The 14225-nt window shown below is 36.9% G+C and overlaps 1 protein-coding gene across 5 annotated transcripts in view; it reads right to left on the bottom strand.

The window, feature by feature from the left end:
- Nucleotides 1-384: 384 nt before the first annotated feature.
- The window catches only part of LOC149556068 (uncharacterized), a 36301-nt gene continuing 22460 nt past the window's right edge, over nucleotides 385-14225 (bottom strand). For 3 of the 5 annotated variants that reach the window (XM_089830200.1, XM_089830199.1, XM_089830201.1), the window contains 3 exons: nucleotides 2021-4498; nucleotides 1742-1937; nucleotides 385-1593 (listed from right to left, as the gene is read on the bottom strand). In XM_089830200.1, coding sequence (XP_089686326.1) covers nucleotides 806-1593; nucleotides 1742-1937; nucleotides 2021-4498 — 3462 coding nt within the window. In that variant the 3' untranslated portion in view covers nucleotides 385-805. The remainder of the gene's footprint in view (nucleotides 1594-1741; nucleotides 1938-2020; nucleotides 4499-14225) is intronic. The other 2 variants (XM_089830204.1, XM_089830203.1) reach the window with 1 other exon arrangement.

Here is a 14225-nt window from a genome sequence, read left to right as displayed (position 1 = left end):
AAGTTTTTCATCAACACTGAAAACTATGCATACAACCTCAAATTATGTGATCTATGAGGTGTAAAGTATGTGGGATATATTCTCACAATGGGATTTTAACAAATTCTAGTAGTAAGTGACCTAAGGGCCCTAAAAGGCACAAATGGCCTTCACAGCACCACTCTGGGTATAATACAGTTGCAAGAAACACTGAGAATGTCATACATACACGGAGAAGCAAATTATTTTTAAATAGAAATTACCAAATGGTTCATGAAACCTGTCTAATCCACAATAGCTTTATCCTGCCAATATATTTACTAAGATGAGACTCAGATCAATCATAACATAAGGACATCAAATCCTCATGATTGTAGAATGCTACAACCCACTAATATAGAGGAGTTTACATCTGAAAACAGTTTGATAATTTATTGAATGTTCTCATATTCTGCCATTCAGAGATCCTTTCAAAGGATTCTATTTTCTTTGCATAACTGGGTAATCACAAGAATACAATATACATTTGATCCTAACCATAGATTTCACATCTTGCAGAGACGAAGTAACAGAAAGAAATTAATAGTTATATGCAACTAATCTAGGATAAAGACTATATCCGTTCAGCACCCTATTCACATATAATAAACTTTGTACACCATATCAGCGTGAGAACAAGACACGATATGGCCAAGACTTGATACATCTGTGTATGATGCACTTGCCAAAGACTGAGGGTATTGACCTCAGCAAATAAATCTCTATTAAAATTCACAAAAATGAAGAGAATTACATTATTTTACAAACTCCAGATGCAAGATGCCCCTCATGTACAGAGTAGATCACAGCAAATCTCCTCAATCAAATTGTCAAAAATCATTTTATCCAGATCAACTCCTACCATTTCAACATCATCTTGCAGCTCCAGCCACCTACTGTCTCTGTCAATATCTTTTCCTACAAGGTTATCTAGTGTATATTCCATATCTGATTGTTGGTAAAGGTAATATGAAAGTTTCCTCCACATCACTTCTAAAAGCTGATTACCAACAGGCATACGCTGTTGATGCTTCCATTTTGTTGGCTTCACCCAAGGGCGTGGGTTAAAGAATGGCCCAAGTATTTCCAATAACACTTCATTTATGCAATCAAAAAGGAGTTTCTCCTCGGACTCACTTCTATAAGACTCCATCTGACCAACAGATTCTGACATTCCATGTTCGTTACCTTTTAACTTTTTGTATAAAGCAGGATCTATTGGATTACTTGGTGAATGCCACTGTGCAAAAACTGCATCAGCATTGCCACTGAGACCAGAAGTAACAAGTGCATTTATAACATACAATAGATCAGCACTTTGTGTTTCTGGACATGGAATGTGTTTCATCATCATAGATATAATATCCACATTCTCAATTTCAGGAAGTGAAAATCCTGGGGCAGGTGAAAGTTCTGCTTCTGATGATGACGTGCAGATATTTTCACTATCAGTGCCAACTACTTCAATATCACGGTCCTCAAACACTGTGGTCTCCCCTTGTAAAAGGTTCTCTGATTCGCGATGGAGATTTCCAGAGTCATCAAACTTAAGAAGGCGAAGACGTATCCGCAATTCTACATGGTAAAATGGAACATCAGAATTGACAAAGATTTATTAGCTATCCACCAGAACTCTTCAAAAATAACTAAGGAACATGTGAACTATGGTAAACATCTAAGGCAATCACTAGATATAATAAAAGTAATGTTGTCATTTGCCTACCTTGAAGATTTGAACTTATTTTCTCAAACCCCTTAAGGCTGGGCGATTGTTCTTGGAAAGGCAACTCCAGAACTGATATAGGACTTGCATGTTCAGCTTTCTCACTGTTTTCTGAAGTGTTGATTTCATCTAGAGGCGGGTCCTTCGTTTCACTATAAGCTGGAATAACCTGTACATGGTCTCCAGGTAAAAATTTCTGTAAACTCATATCAGTTAGACCATTCAAAAGAGAAAAAAAACATGCTTGAATGTGTGCAAAAAGAGGGCAGTCAAGGTTACCTTGACAACACATTCAATTTCCCTGCCAGTTGACATACTTTTATCCTCCACTGAAACAGCTATCAAATCTGATGTATCCATAGGACATTGTTCAGAACCTTTATCATCTTTGATCAAGGTTCTGTGCATGCTGCAAGGAGAACTCTCAAGTAGTTCATTCGCCACATCAGCATTATGAAAATCTACTGATGGGATACAAATTTCCTGTGGGCATAGAACATGTAAGTCATCTGAGATTTCCAGTCTATTTGAATTGGAAGGTGCTTCAAAATGTAGATGACACTCATTATTCAGAAGAGTTTCAACATAATTGTTTGGTTGCCCGGTGTCCGCAAAATTCAATTTCTTGCTGCTTGACTTTCGTGGTCGCCCTCTCAGCAAGCTATCTTTCAAATTTGAAACTTTTCCTTTGAAGCTAGATTTCTCATTCCTAAATTTGATTGACTCAGCAGGAAGGCTCTTGTCAGGTCTATCAGGATTGATTTCATTGGTACTGCTAAAGTCCACACAAGATGCATTATTTTGCTTCTCACTATTTTTGCTCTCAGAATGTTTGGCTGCCAGAGTGACTGAACGGGAAAGAGGACTCCAGGGTGAAGCACCCCTGTAATCATTTACATTGATATTAGCTGAGAAACCTTCCTGCTTGGCATCAATTTCCTGCTTAATTGACTTTTTCAATTTGCTCCCTGATTCATGCAAATCGCAACATGTTATGTCTCTTTCAGCATCACCAGCACTGCCTCCATTATTTTGCTCATATCTCTTTGACTGCAATACATGTTTCTTGTTTCCAGGAATAGAAAGAACTTGCCCTAACGTATATGATATTTGTCTTAGTTGCTGCTGTCTTAATTTCTGCTCTTCTTCCTCCCACTGTGTAGTTCTTCGTCTTCCAGGCACAGTCTTCCTTGATTCATTGTTTTCATATTTAGGCAAATCAGAAGACTTGCTAATGGAAGGTGACACAGGTGAAATGGACCTGTTTGCATGATCCCGTGAGTAGTTGGTATCTGACATGGAAATTTCTGCGCAGCTGTCAATGTTTGCATTTCTGGTTGTATTTGTAGATCTGCTTGGTGAACTTTTCTTTCCATTAAAGCTAGGCAATGTTGAAATATCCCCAATTTGAGACATATCATTTCCTATATCTCTTGTGACACTTTCCCTGACTTTCCTTGCAATCTGTTTAGCAATATGCCTTGGATCCTTATGTTCATTACAAAGTTGATCCTGCGCACCTTCCTCGATAATCCTAGAACCATCTTTCTTCTTCTCAGCAAAACTTAATTTAAGCCTTTCCCTCACTTCCTGAAGAAAATCTCGAGTGCTATATGTTTCTGTCACTTCTGAATCCTTGAGCTCAGTTTGAGAATGCGGAGAGCAGCTTGGGGATGGACTCATCCTGTAATTATGATGCTTCCCTGGACCAGGCTTTAAGATGACTATTCTTGTTGGCAATGAAGAAGAATTTTTCTTACTGTCTAAAGACATTGAAAGGTAATTGTCTTTTTGTTCATGTACAGTACCCACTGGCAACGATATGTAAGGTGTCAAGCTCCTTACATCCTGAACATCTTCTCTTTCTGAAAAAAATTTGTGGGCCTTCTGCCTCTGAAGTCTTTTCTCATTTTTATTCCCTTCTTTGGAAATGTTTATTTGTCTATGATCCTTTTCTCTCCACAATTCACGTCTTTTTGCTGGGCTTAATGATTTTGTTTTTGGTAACTGTTTTTCCTCAGCTCCTGAATTAGATTGCATATTCTGAGTATGCTTTGCTGACAAAGAATTTGGGTCCTGAAGAAACTTCATGAACATGTCCTTGTTTAATTGCAAAACCTCAAGTGCATCCAGAAACTCTTTAGATTGTTGAAGCTTCTCATCAGTTGCAAGGCGCTTAGTGTCAATAAACTTATCACGTACTAGAATCATCTTGGCCTCATTCAGCTTTTCATGCAAAAGTGCTTGTTTCTCAGATAGTTTTCTGTTATTTTCATCAGGCTGGCAAGGTGTTGAATGGTCCTGAAACTTTGTGGCTTGCCAGGCTGCAAATTGTTTCTTAAACTCTTGCAGCTGATGCTCTTGAGGATGATCTCGAAATGGACGAGTCCCTGAAGCTTCCCTCTGATAATGACTATCCATTTCCTCTTCAATAGGACTCGGCAGATATTCTTGTGGAGGCTTAGGTGCTTTACCTTTTGACTTCTTTTGGAAATAATGAACATCATGGGATATCTTAGGTTCTTGTTGCTTCTTACCAGAGATCTTCTTCTGTGGATGGAGCTCTGCTGATTTTATATGTTGCGCTGACACAGACTCACCTGGCATTGCATCTAATCCCATCAGACGTGCTACTACACTAGGTGTGCGACGTTTTGAATCTGTCTCCTTCAACATCTCTTGGGCTATCAGCGTCTTGATTGGCATGCCACTTGCTTTCTTCCTTGTACTTGGTACCTTCTTCATTTCATATGCATACTGAAAATTAAACATAAAACATAAACTTATGGTGATGCAACAAAAATTATTCTGGGCATTTTAAAGCTCCCAGAAAGGTCACAAAGTGTGACTTGGTGTGGCATTAAATGTAAGCAGAAAATGTTTGGTTGTGATCCATTCTGTGCCCCTTGTATATGAACCATGACCTTTAACATTGATGCGTCTTTATCTTTTTTACACTCCTGGTGGCCAACTGTTATTTTTAAAATTTGATTTTTATTTTATTTAATAATCTCAGTCACATTAATACATAAATACATTGACCATGTTTCAAGGGTATAACTAAATTTCAACCAGAAATTTTGCAGCTTATGACATTTGAAAACAAAATAGCGGCACATCTTCCCTGGTTTGAATTTGTAAGGCCAAATCAAATAATTAAAATAAAAGATTGACTACAGCAGAGAGAATTTTACTGAAAATAACAAAGGCTCATAATTCATGTTTCTGATTACACCCACCTTTGGCATTATGCCTTGTGGAGTGCAAGTGAAATAACACCACATGACCAAGGTTCATATTCCCAAATGTCAACTATATCAATGTTTAAAATTAGCCCTACGCCGTGTAAGGCACTGGACACGTAAACTGTATCCATTAGTTGTAATCAACATAGAAAAATTTGTCCTTTTATAATATGACATATCTATTGCACATTTTTTGCTCTAGGAATTCAAATAGATATCTAAACACATATAATCATCAATTAGTCTCATTTGCAATGGAAATAAGGTTAGAATGCTATCTAACCCAAAATGTTTTAGACTTGTTTAATTAACTATTAGTGAAACATACCATCATTATATTTTGTATCTTACTGGAGACTGGTTTCATAGGCCTCAAAAATTGCAAAATTGGCTAAGCTTTTGTCCCCTTGTGCACTTTCCCTATTTCTCCATCATAGAAAACCAATGTAAGAAACATTTGATGGACCCCTCCCCTTCTGTTAGAATTTGTGCAAGTGTGCTCTCCTGTCATTCCCATGTCCCCCTCGTGTTTTTAGGTTGCTAAATACCCTAATTTCTTTTCAAGTTTGGATGTGTTTTACATTTCTATTACCTATGTCAGGGATTGGTGTTAGAATGTTAGAGCTTTGGAATTTCATGAACTTCTTGAACCTATGACATGGTTCAAAATGTGCCAAAAGCTCCAACATAAGAAATGATTGAAAAATGATCAAGGAAGAGAAGAAAATGATTTTGGAAAATTCAAGAATTCTTGAACTTCTTGACATGGTACAATTAGTCATGGAAGTTCTAATGAAGATTAAAAACTGAAAAACGACTAAGGAAAATAAGGATGTCACAGAGTTCAAGAATTCTTGAATACCTGACATGATTCACAAGAAGGAAAAAGCTCCAACAATGTGCAATGGAGGGTCAGAGAAGAAAGTAAAACAAAGAAGTGGGTGACATCAACAAATTCAAAGATTCTTGAACTTGTCAATGAGTTCAATGAGGAGTGACAGATCTGAGATCAGATAGATAAGGCAGGTTCAGTGATAAAGGGATATGACACACTCTTGTATGCTGCACATGATATCAACACTATGAATGTTGTTAGTTTCCTTAGCTACTAATATCCTTGCTGGGATCTGGATTGTTCAATTTTGCGCAGGATCCATCCTTTTCCCTCAATTCCAAAGCTTCAAACAATACCTGCATTTATTGTCCAAGCACAATCCATAATTTATAGCTATTTCTATGCATGGGGTTTCTTTGAGGTTATATATGTTGTTTATCATTTAGAAAAGAAGAGATTGATTGCTTCTATTTATGGAGGTCTACAGGTGCTAGGGTCTTCTTGGGTTTCAATTGATGCAAGATTATCCCATCTAGAGATACATGTCTTTAATTCACAAATAGATTAAAACTGTATGTGTTATTTGTAATTGAGTATCTCGATGATAGTTTACATATTTTCAAAGGAGTGTCTGGGTCATACAAAGGTTTCTTCCTTGCCATAGTTGCTGACATGAGTGTAATATTGGATTTAATGAATGTAATAGCATTCTAAAGCATCACAAACTTGTAATGGTCTCTTCCACATAACACATGGATTTATGCAATTCCATGATGGCTAATTAAGCATGCTTTGTTGTATGATATCATATGTAAATGCATTGCTCATTGTTCCTTGGTGATTTCAATTTCCCATTTAATAAACACCAGTCTTAAAAATATATGACCAATCATATCCTTAAACGAATTTTTTTTATGCTTGCCGTCCACAATTTTACTTTCCAGGGAACAAATTCAAGCAAACCTAGAGAGAATCATGTCGTGCATGTTAAAAACCTTGCTACTGTGTATGAGAAATTAAATGAAATTAACTTTGGGGAATATAATGATGTTATCTATAGATGCATGTGCAAGATATTGATTTCGCTACAAAAGAGGTTCTACGCAGCTAGAGTCTTTGATCTAGTGACAATTATCGAGGTCAACTGAACATTGAATAGAGCTTCTATCGTTGTAATTATACTACAGTTTTTATGGGTTTAAAATCTTGCAAAAGTCACCTCTAGGAAAATTATCTTGGGTTTAAGTTGAGCCCAAAGTGCAAGAGAGACTATCCTCCTTAACCTGATGATGAACCCTTGTTTTGCCTTCTCAGTGATACCCCTTGGACTCAAGGGTAAGATCATGTTTTAGAATTGTGGAGCATTAGTTTGACCCAATATTTCCAAGAGCATTAGTTTGACCCAGTATATCCAACTATGTATTATTCACTTGTTGTCTTTGGATGGTTGATATTTGCTTGTTGTTGGTTGTTGATGGTTGTAGTTTGTTTGACAATAATTACGTGCTTTATATAGACTTTGCATAATTAAGAAAAATAGTCTTTATCTTTGGCTAATCATCTCTACTCTACTTCTGTAACTTAATGTGAATAAATGTATATTTCTATTAATCTATCTGGTTTACACTGTTATTTCTATTAATTATTTCTAGTACTAGTTTTATCAAATTAAAGAGTAAACATTGGTGTCGTTTCCTTAATGAAGCCAGGTTTGATTTAAAATAATTCATGACTTTACAACCAATAAAAGCTAGAAACGTCACACATAATCAGACCTAAGTGATTAGGCAATCTGTGGGGTTGGTAGGGAAAAGATAACAAAAATAACAACTATGTGAGGTAAGCAAAGAGACTCTACAAGTGTTAATTCTAATCCAATGCTCATCTTGAAGAGAAATTCGGAGTTAGAGTTTAGTCAAGAGAAAAGGTATCAAAACATTCAACTTACTATGAATACCCATAGTACATACAAAGGATGAGTGGGTGGAAATAGCTAGATATCTTCCATTATTGGATAAAGCGTGCATTAGCCTTGCTAACCATGTTTGATATCAAAAAGCAATGATGCCTCGTCTAAATAAGGGAAGTCTTCATTGGGAGATGGAATTCAAAGACTTCTTCATAGAAAACTTTTGAACAGAAGAAGAAACATACGACAGAAACCTTTGAGGTGTCGCAGAGTTGTTAATAAAAGATTAATCAAGCCAAAATTTCCAAAGCCAAGATATGGAGCATATAAGAGAACTACAATGGCAAAATGAGTATCCAAAACACTAAAGATGAATGAAGAGTAGATGATTACTATGCGTTTGAGAGTTCCAAAGGGGGGCACAAGAACATCTGAATCAAAAATCCTTGAGAAGAGAACTCCAGCACTGATTTTGTATCAAGGTAAAACTATGGTTACTCCACCATTAAGTGCAACTATAAAAAAGATGGAAGCTTCCTTAGTTTATATGAGATGAAGTAGAGGATCCAATAAATCATTGTAATACCCGTGAAACCTTTTGGATATAAAAATAGTTAAAATGACAATGCATATTGGTTACAGTAATTTCCAACCACTCTAACAAGTATGGCTATCAATTGGTACACAAATATTGAATCAGTCTCTCAAAATACATGGAAGAAATTATGGAAGACTTCCAAAGAATTCAAATTTCTTCAACATGAAAACAAAATTGTAACAAAAATCTACAACAATAGGAAAGATAAGCATGTAATTGAAAGAGATTATAATCGCATGCTGAAAGAATTATTCATAAATTTGGAAAAAACAAACAATTGGATAAAGAAAAGACAATTCATTGAAGGCCTTATCCCTTCATTTAAGAGAAAGGTGAAAGTTATACCAGCTTCATTGTACAATGTATAATAGAGTGATGAACATAGAAGTGTGGACAAGATGTCTTCAAAATCCAACATAAGAATTGGCAAAAGATGATAGATCGAATGTAAATTTTGATACCCAATTTGGAATAGCACAAGCATTATGGAGAGACATGCCTTGAATGACCCAAATAATTTGAATAAAGTACTCTTTACACAAAGATAGTAGTTCTGTATACCTACCCCTCTGCTAAAGCTGCAAAATAATACGAACAAATCTCCAAAAAGATATTGAAATCAAAGAGGGGGAGGTCAAATTTGGAAATTGTAGAACTCTAAAGATTGGCTCATTACCCACTATCAAAAATGTATTAAATGGGGGAGCTTTGCTAGAGATTTCTACAGAAAATAGAACGAGATCATTATTCAAATGGTGTGGACCTAGAGAATGTGATTATGCAAGGCATCTGAAAAAAAGATAGCATAACATGATTGATGTGGAAAGAAACAAAAAAAGTATTAGTTGTTACTTGATCCCAAGCAATGAAGGCTATGCAACCAGACCCATATATAAAAAAAAAGAAAGACTTCACGAAGCGAGTGTTGAGGTGGAGCATGTTATTGACAATGAAATCATCATTCAAATGCAAATGCAAGCACAATAAAAAATCAATTACAATTTGATGAAATTATTGCAAGGGAAGTACTTCAAAGTTCAAACCACCATAGGAGTTAAAGCATTGGACTTATTAAAAAGAATTTGCGAATATAGAAATACTATAACCAATACTACATTTGGGAGGGATGAGATGGTGCATGCTACTATTTATTTAAAATTTGGAGATAATGAAGATCCCATAACCCATACCTCCATTGTCAAGAAACCAGAAGCTCAATCACATATTATTGACGATTGACATGACAAAGAAGCTAGTAGTGGTGCACATGAAGATCCCTAGAAGGGATTATTGGCCATTTTTACTCCCCATTCAGCCCATCATTGATATCCGATCAGAGAAACTTTCAATGGGCTGGATTCTTTGTTTTGGGTTAACCCACTGAGGTTGGCAGCTAACATTTCGAGTTGACTTGGATTGTTCTTTAACTGAGCTGCAATTTCTTCTTTTTCCGAGTTGGCTTGGTTTGTTCTTGGTCGGGTTGACTCTGTCTTGCAGATCCGATGGCTTCTGTGTTTTTGCGAGCTATCTGCCCATCTTCCTGAAAGCGTGAGATGCTGCCACACGTTGCCATTCCAGCGTTTCCTCATATCGCAATGTCTCCACGAGACTCTGAAGCCTAGAATTGTGCGAGATGCTGCCATGTGTCTCCATTCTGGTGTTTCCTCATACTGCGATGCTTTGCAAGGTTCTGAAACTTGGGATTGTGCCACGTGGTAGAGGATCCCATCTCCGACAGTTAAGTTAGCCCAATATGCACATGCATAAATTGATGGCGAAGATTCAACAGAAGATTAAAAGATCACCGTCCATTCTGTCAAACAAAAAAACATATCGACGGCTCTCATTTTTGCGATAAATTTTGCGATACATCTGCCCATCCTCCCGGAAGTGCGAGATGCTGCCGTGTGTCGCCATTCCGACGTTTCTTCATGCTGCAGAGTCTCCGTGATGCTCCGAAACCCGGAATTGCGCAACAGCCATTGGATCTGGTGCATCTTGGAGGTCTCCTCATTGCATCTTAGCCATTTGTTTCTAATAGAAGATCTTGATCGATGGTGGCGACTTAATCTTTCATTGGGGAGATTTTACGCAACATCTGGACCGTCTGTTTCAAAGAGAAGACCTTCATCAACAACCAACATTTGTTTTTTGGGAAATCAAATCCCCCCCCCCCTCGGTCAACCCTGCATGTTGCGGGTAGATAACAGGTCCTGTTATCCCTCCCCGCTTTTATCGCCAGTAGCATAAATCAACTTCTTGCGGCCATTTCACGCCATCAAGGCTAGTTCTTCAATGTTCAGCAACTTCTCGGGCCTTGTTTGCACGACACCAATGCACTCCATGCCTCTTTAATGCATGAAATGATCAAATCTTTGGTGATAGGATCTCTTTTACGGCTAGGTGCATTGATTTGGGTTTCTTCTTGTCACTTCATGGGTAGATTGCACTTCATGATCAGATTTCATTCTGATTCTCAATTATTGCTCTCCTCTGCAACTCAACTCCATCTTGGTTGGGGTTTGAACTTCAAGTTAGATAAAAGTTATGCCTGAACTCTTTAAAAGACAGTTGTAAATATGTTTTCGGGGTTCTTCTCTGGTGGTATTTTTGCAGTAGCCTTATGCTCTACAATTGTATTCCTTTTGCCTTTCATTAATGAAATTTCCACTTCTTACCTCTTCTTGCCGTTCATTATTTGTGCATGTTTATTACCTTTTTTTGAATGTTTCTTCCCTACATCTTAGAGTTATATGTTGTGTTTAATTTGTTGATGATTGTTGCACTATGAAGATGTCCTTCCTTTCAGCATTTAATTAACTCCAAACCTACATGTGAGTTTTGAGAGGGTAGAATAGAGTCAAGATCTATGTATTTGGGTATTCCATTCATGTTTTGTGCAGTCATGGGCAGAGATTATAACCATGTTCTACCTCGGTGCATCACCCCCTTTCCCTTTCAGCATTTTACTTTCTGTTTGTCTCTCCCCTTTCCTCTCAAGCAGTAGTTTAGGTGCACCCTAATAGTAAGGAAGCCGACCTTCTCCGGAGATTCGACCTCAGAGCGCAAGTCCCACACTTGGAGGTCATTTCCATGTTACACAAGGTCGCTTGAGGGTCATACCTCAAGCAAGGGTACAAACTTTTGTGTCAACAGGTATATTACAAAAAAAAATACCGATAGTGAGTTTGAAGTGAATGTACTTCAAAAAGACACTTGGAGAAGTCTAGACAAGCCAACCATTTGGCCTCCAACTTTTTAGTTGGCAGGAGTGGATCAACAAACAAAGGCACTTAAGTACTTATAATCTCATGGGTCAAAAGGTTCTTATTGGAACTCAATATTTTTATAATAACTTTATGGTCATCTAATTATGTTAGAAAGAATATGATGCATTGTTGGGAGTTGGGACAAGGTTGGCTAGTATCAGTCAAAGCCATCCATAGCTAGAAATAGAATACACTCTCCACTGAAAACAAGGGGAAATAAACATACAATTGGTACAAACAATCAAGTGGTGAGGAAGTAGCTTTCCTAAGATCCTTAGATTCAACAAATTTGGATGCTAGATAATAGTGGATAGAGAAGCATGATTAGAGTCTAATGGATTTGCATGCCAAAGAAATATGGAATTTCAATTGTGTTCAAAAGATGAAAACAAATTCACTTTGCATTGTTCCAATGGAAAAATGGAGAACTATGAATTATATCCATTGAACGACAGTTTTATTGAAGCCAAGGAGATCAATAAAGAGGAACAAGGATTATGCGATGATAAACAACAAATGAAGAATGACTTTGAAAAGTTGAAGAATTCATGTGCACTAGCTGAAATACATGGTTTGCATAGACTGAAAGTTTTGAATAAGTTTGACTTTTATATTCCTAAGAAGGTGCTTGACTTCATAGAAAATCCTAAAATTAATGATGGCATACCACCAAAGATTAATATTTAAAGTGTTTGACCCTAACAAGCATAAAAAGGACCCTACTCATACCATAAAATTCCATAACATCAATGGGCGAGGTTCGCACTTATGTTTATCCCTTTTGATACGGAGTTTCTTCCCTTCAATCTGAGGAAAGGTTCAAAAGAAAGCCAAAGATTATGCTCTAGGGGGAAAGGGGGCTATAGAATTTGTTTTGTAGGGAAAATTTAAAATTATGGAAAAGGGAAAAGTACCATATAATGGGTCAGGCAGAAAAGTAATGCTGTCAGATTGAAAAAAAATAATAGGGGGGGTCCCACATGAGCAAAATGAAATTAATAATAATAGTACAAGCATTCTAAAATGGTTGAAAAAACTAAACTAAATTAAAATAAAATTATAAAGCTCTACCATTGTCCACCATACAATCATATATGGAGCAAGCTAAAATCAAATAGTAAAATCTCCCTGCCCCTGCCCCTGCCCCCAACTTCCCCGACCCCCCTCCCAAGGAAGACACAATGTCTCCAAACTTAACTGTATGGAAAATTACCCATAGCAATAATAATAATCCTCTAAGCTGTTTCCCAAACCTCTATATGGCTAAGCACTATCCAGATAAATTGAATTTAATCTTCCTAAAGTTTCTTTTTATTTTCTGACACAATATGCTCTGCAGCAAAAAAATCGATAGGAGGTAATAGACAAACTGCATAGTGTTTATTTCCATCATATGGCCTTTTTGTATGATTTATTCAAAAAAAAATTCCATGCAGCCTCTGCTTTATCATCTAAATCATATCTTTTTCCTTTTGGTGTGCACTCAATATTAGAATTGTCTCCATTTGTAAGGCCAATAGTTGTTTCTTTGTTTGTTGTAGAGTCAAACAAATCTCACTCTTCTGATGTAGCTAAATATTTGTGTATCTGGTGGAATTACAAGATGAAACTTCTGTTACATATGTGTACCCTTCTATAGTTATCTCTTCCTCAGAATGACTCTGGTAACAACAGAAAATTCTTCCTAGTCGCCGGTGGATTGGGAGAAGGGATCTCCCAAGCCTCCAGGGAAATTGAACACTATTTTGGTGTTGGGATTCATTCTGAGATTCCTCAAGTTTTGTCTACTGATTAGCTTGCTACAGTGTTTTCAGTGTTTCGAGTGTGGTCAAATTGGGCTGATTGTTTGTTTGGTCCTTACCCGAAATTCCTTAAACTGTATGGTCACTGGCGGGTGCATTCTCCATACAGTGGCCTACATTCTAGATATGCTAGCCCTGTTGATATATAATTCAATCTGCTGACCATCGTTGTTTCCTTAGACAAATCTCCTCTCTACTTCCAACTTAAACAATCACTATAGATTTCCATGCCATTTTGTCGTTGAATATCCACAAATTGTGGGATGACCAGGATAACATCAAGTTGTTCTACTTGCCAATAGGAAGTGTTAACCCAAAGGTCCTTATTCCTTGATAGTAACAGTATGCATTTGGAATAATTTACTTGATCTCAATTTATTACTTGTTTTAATTGTCACTTGGAAGCCAAGTTTTCTTCCCTTATCTTTTTTCTTTTGGTGGTGGTGGGGATGGGGTGGGGGGAGACAATGTAATCAGTGTAAGCCTTGTTATGTTTTATACCCTATTAAGTATTATTTACTTATTGACTTTAGATAGATAGTTGCTAGTTCCCAATGGTTTTGGTTTGTCTGACAAACGTCAGATGCTTTATATAACCTTTGCATGGTCAAGGAAATCAGTTTGATCCTTGGCTGATCGCCTCTAGTTTACTTCTGTAAGAAATTCATGTGAATTAAGGCATATTGTATTACTCTATCTAGTATGCATTGTTATTTCTGTTCATTATTTCCAGAACTAGTTTGAATATGTTAAAGAGTAAACAACATTTTTGTTCTTAGAGGATGTAAGAGCAACATGTACAAATGTCAACAATGTTTAAACATTA

Source organism: Cupressus sempervirens, chromosome 5 (assembly GCF_028749045.1).
Source record: "Cupressus sempervirens isolate cs-2001-9-10 chromosome 5, ASM2874904v1, whole genome shotgun sequence".
Lineage (NCBI taxonomy): Eukaryota > Viridiplantae > Streptophyta > Pinopsida > Cupressales > Cupressaceae > Cupressus > Cupressus sempervirens.
This window is presented reverse-complemented; position numbering and strand designations above follow the sequence as displayed.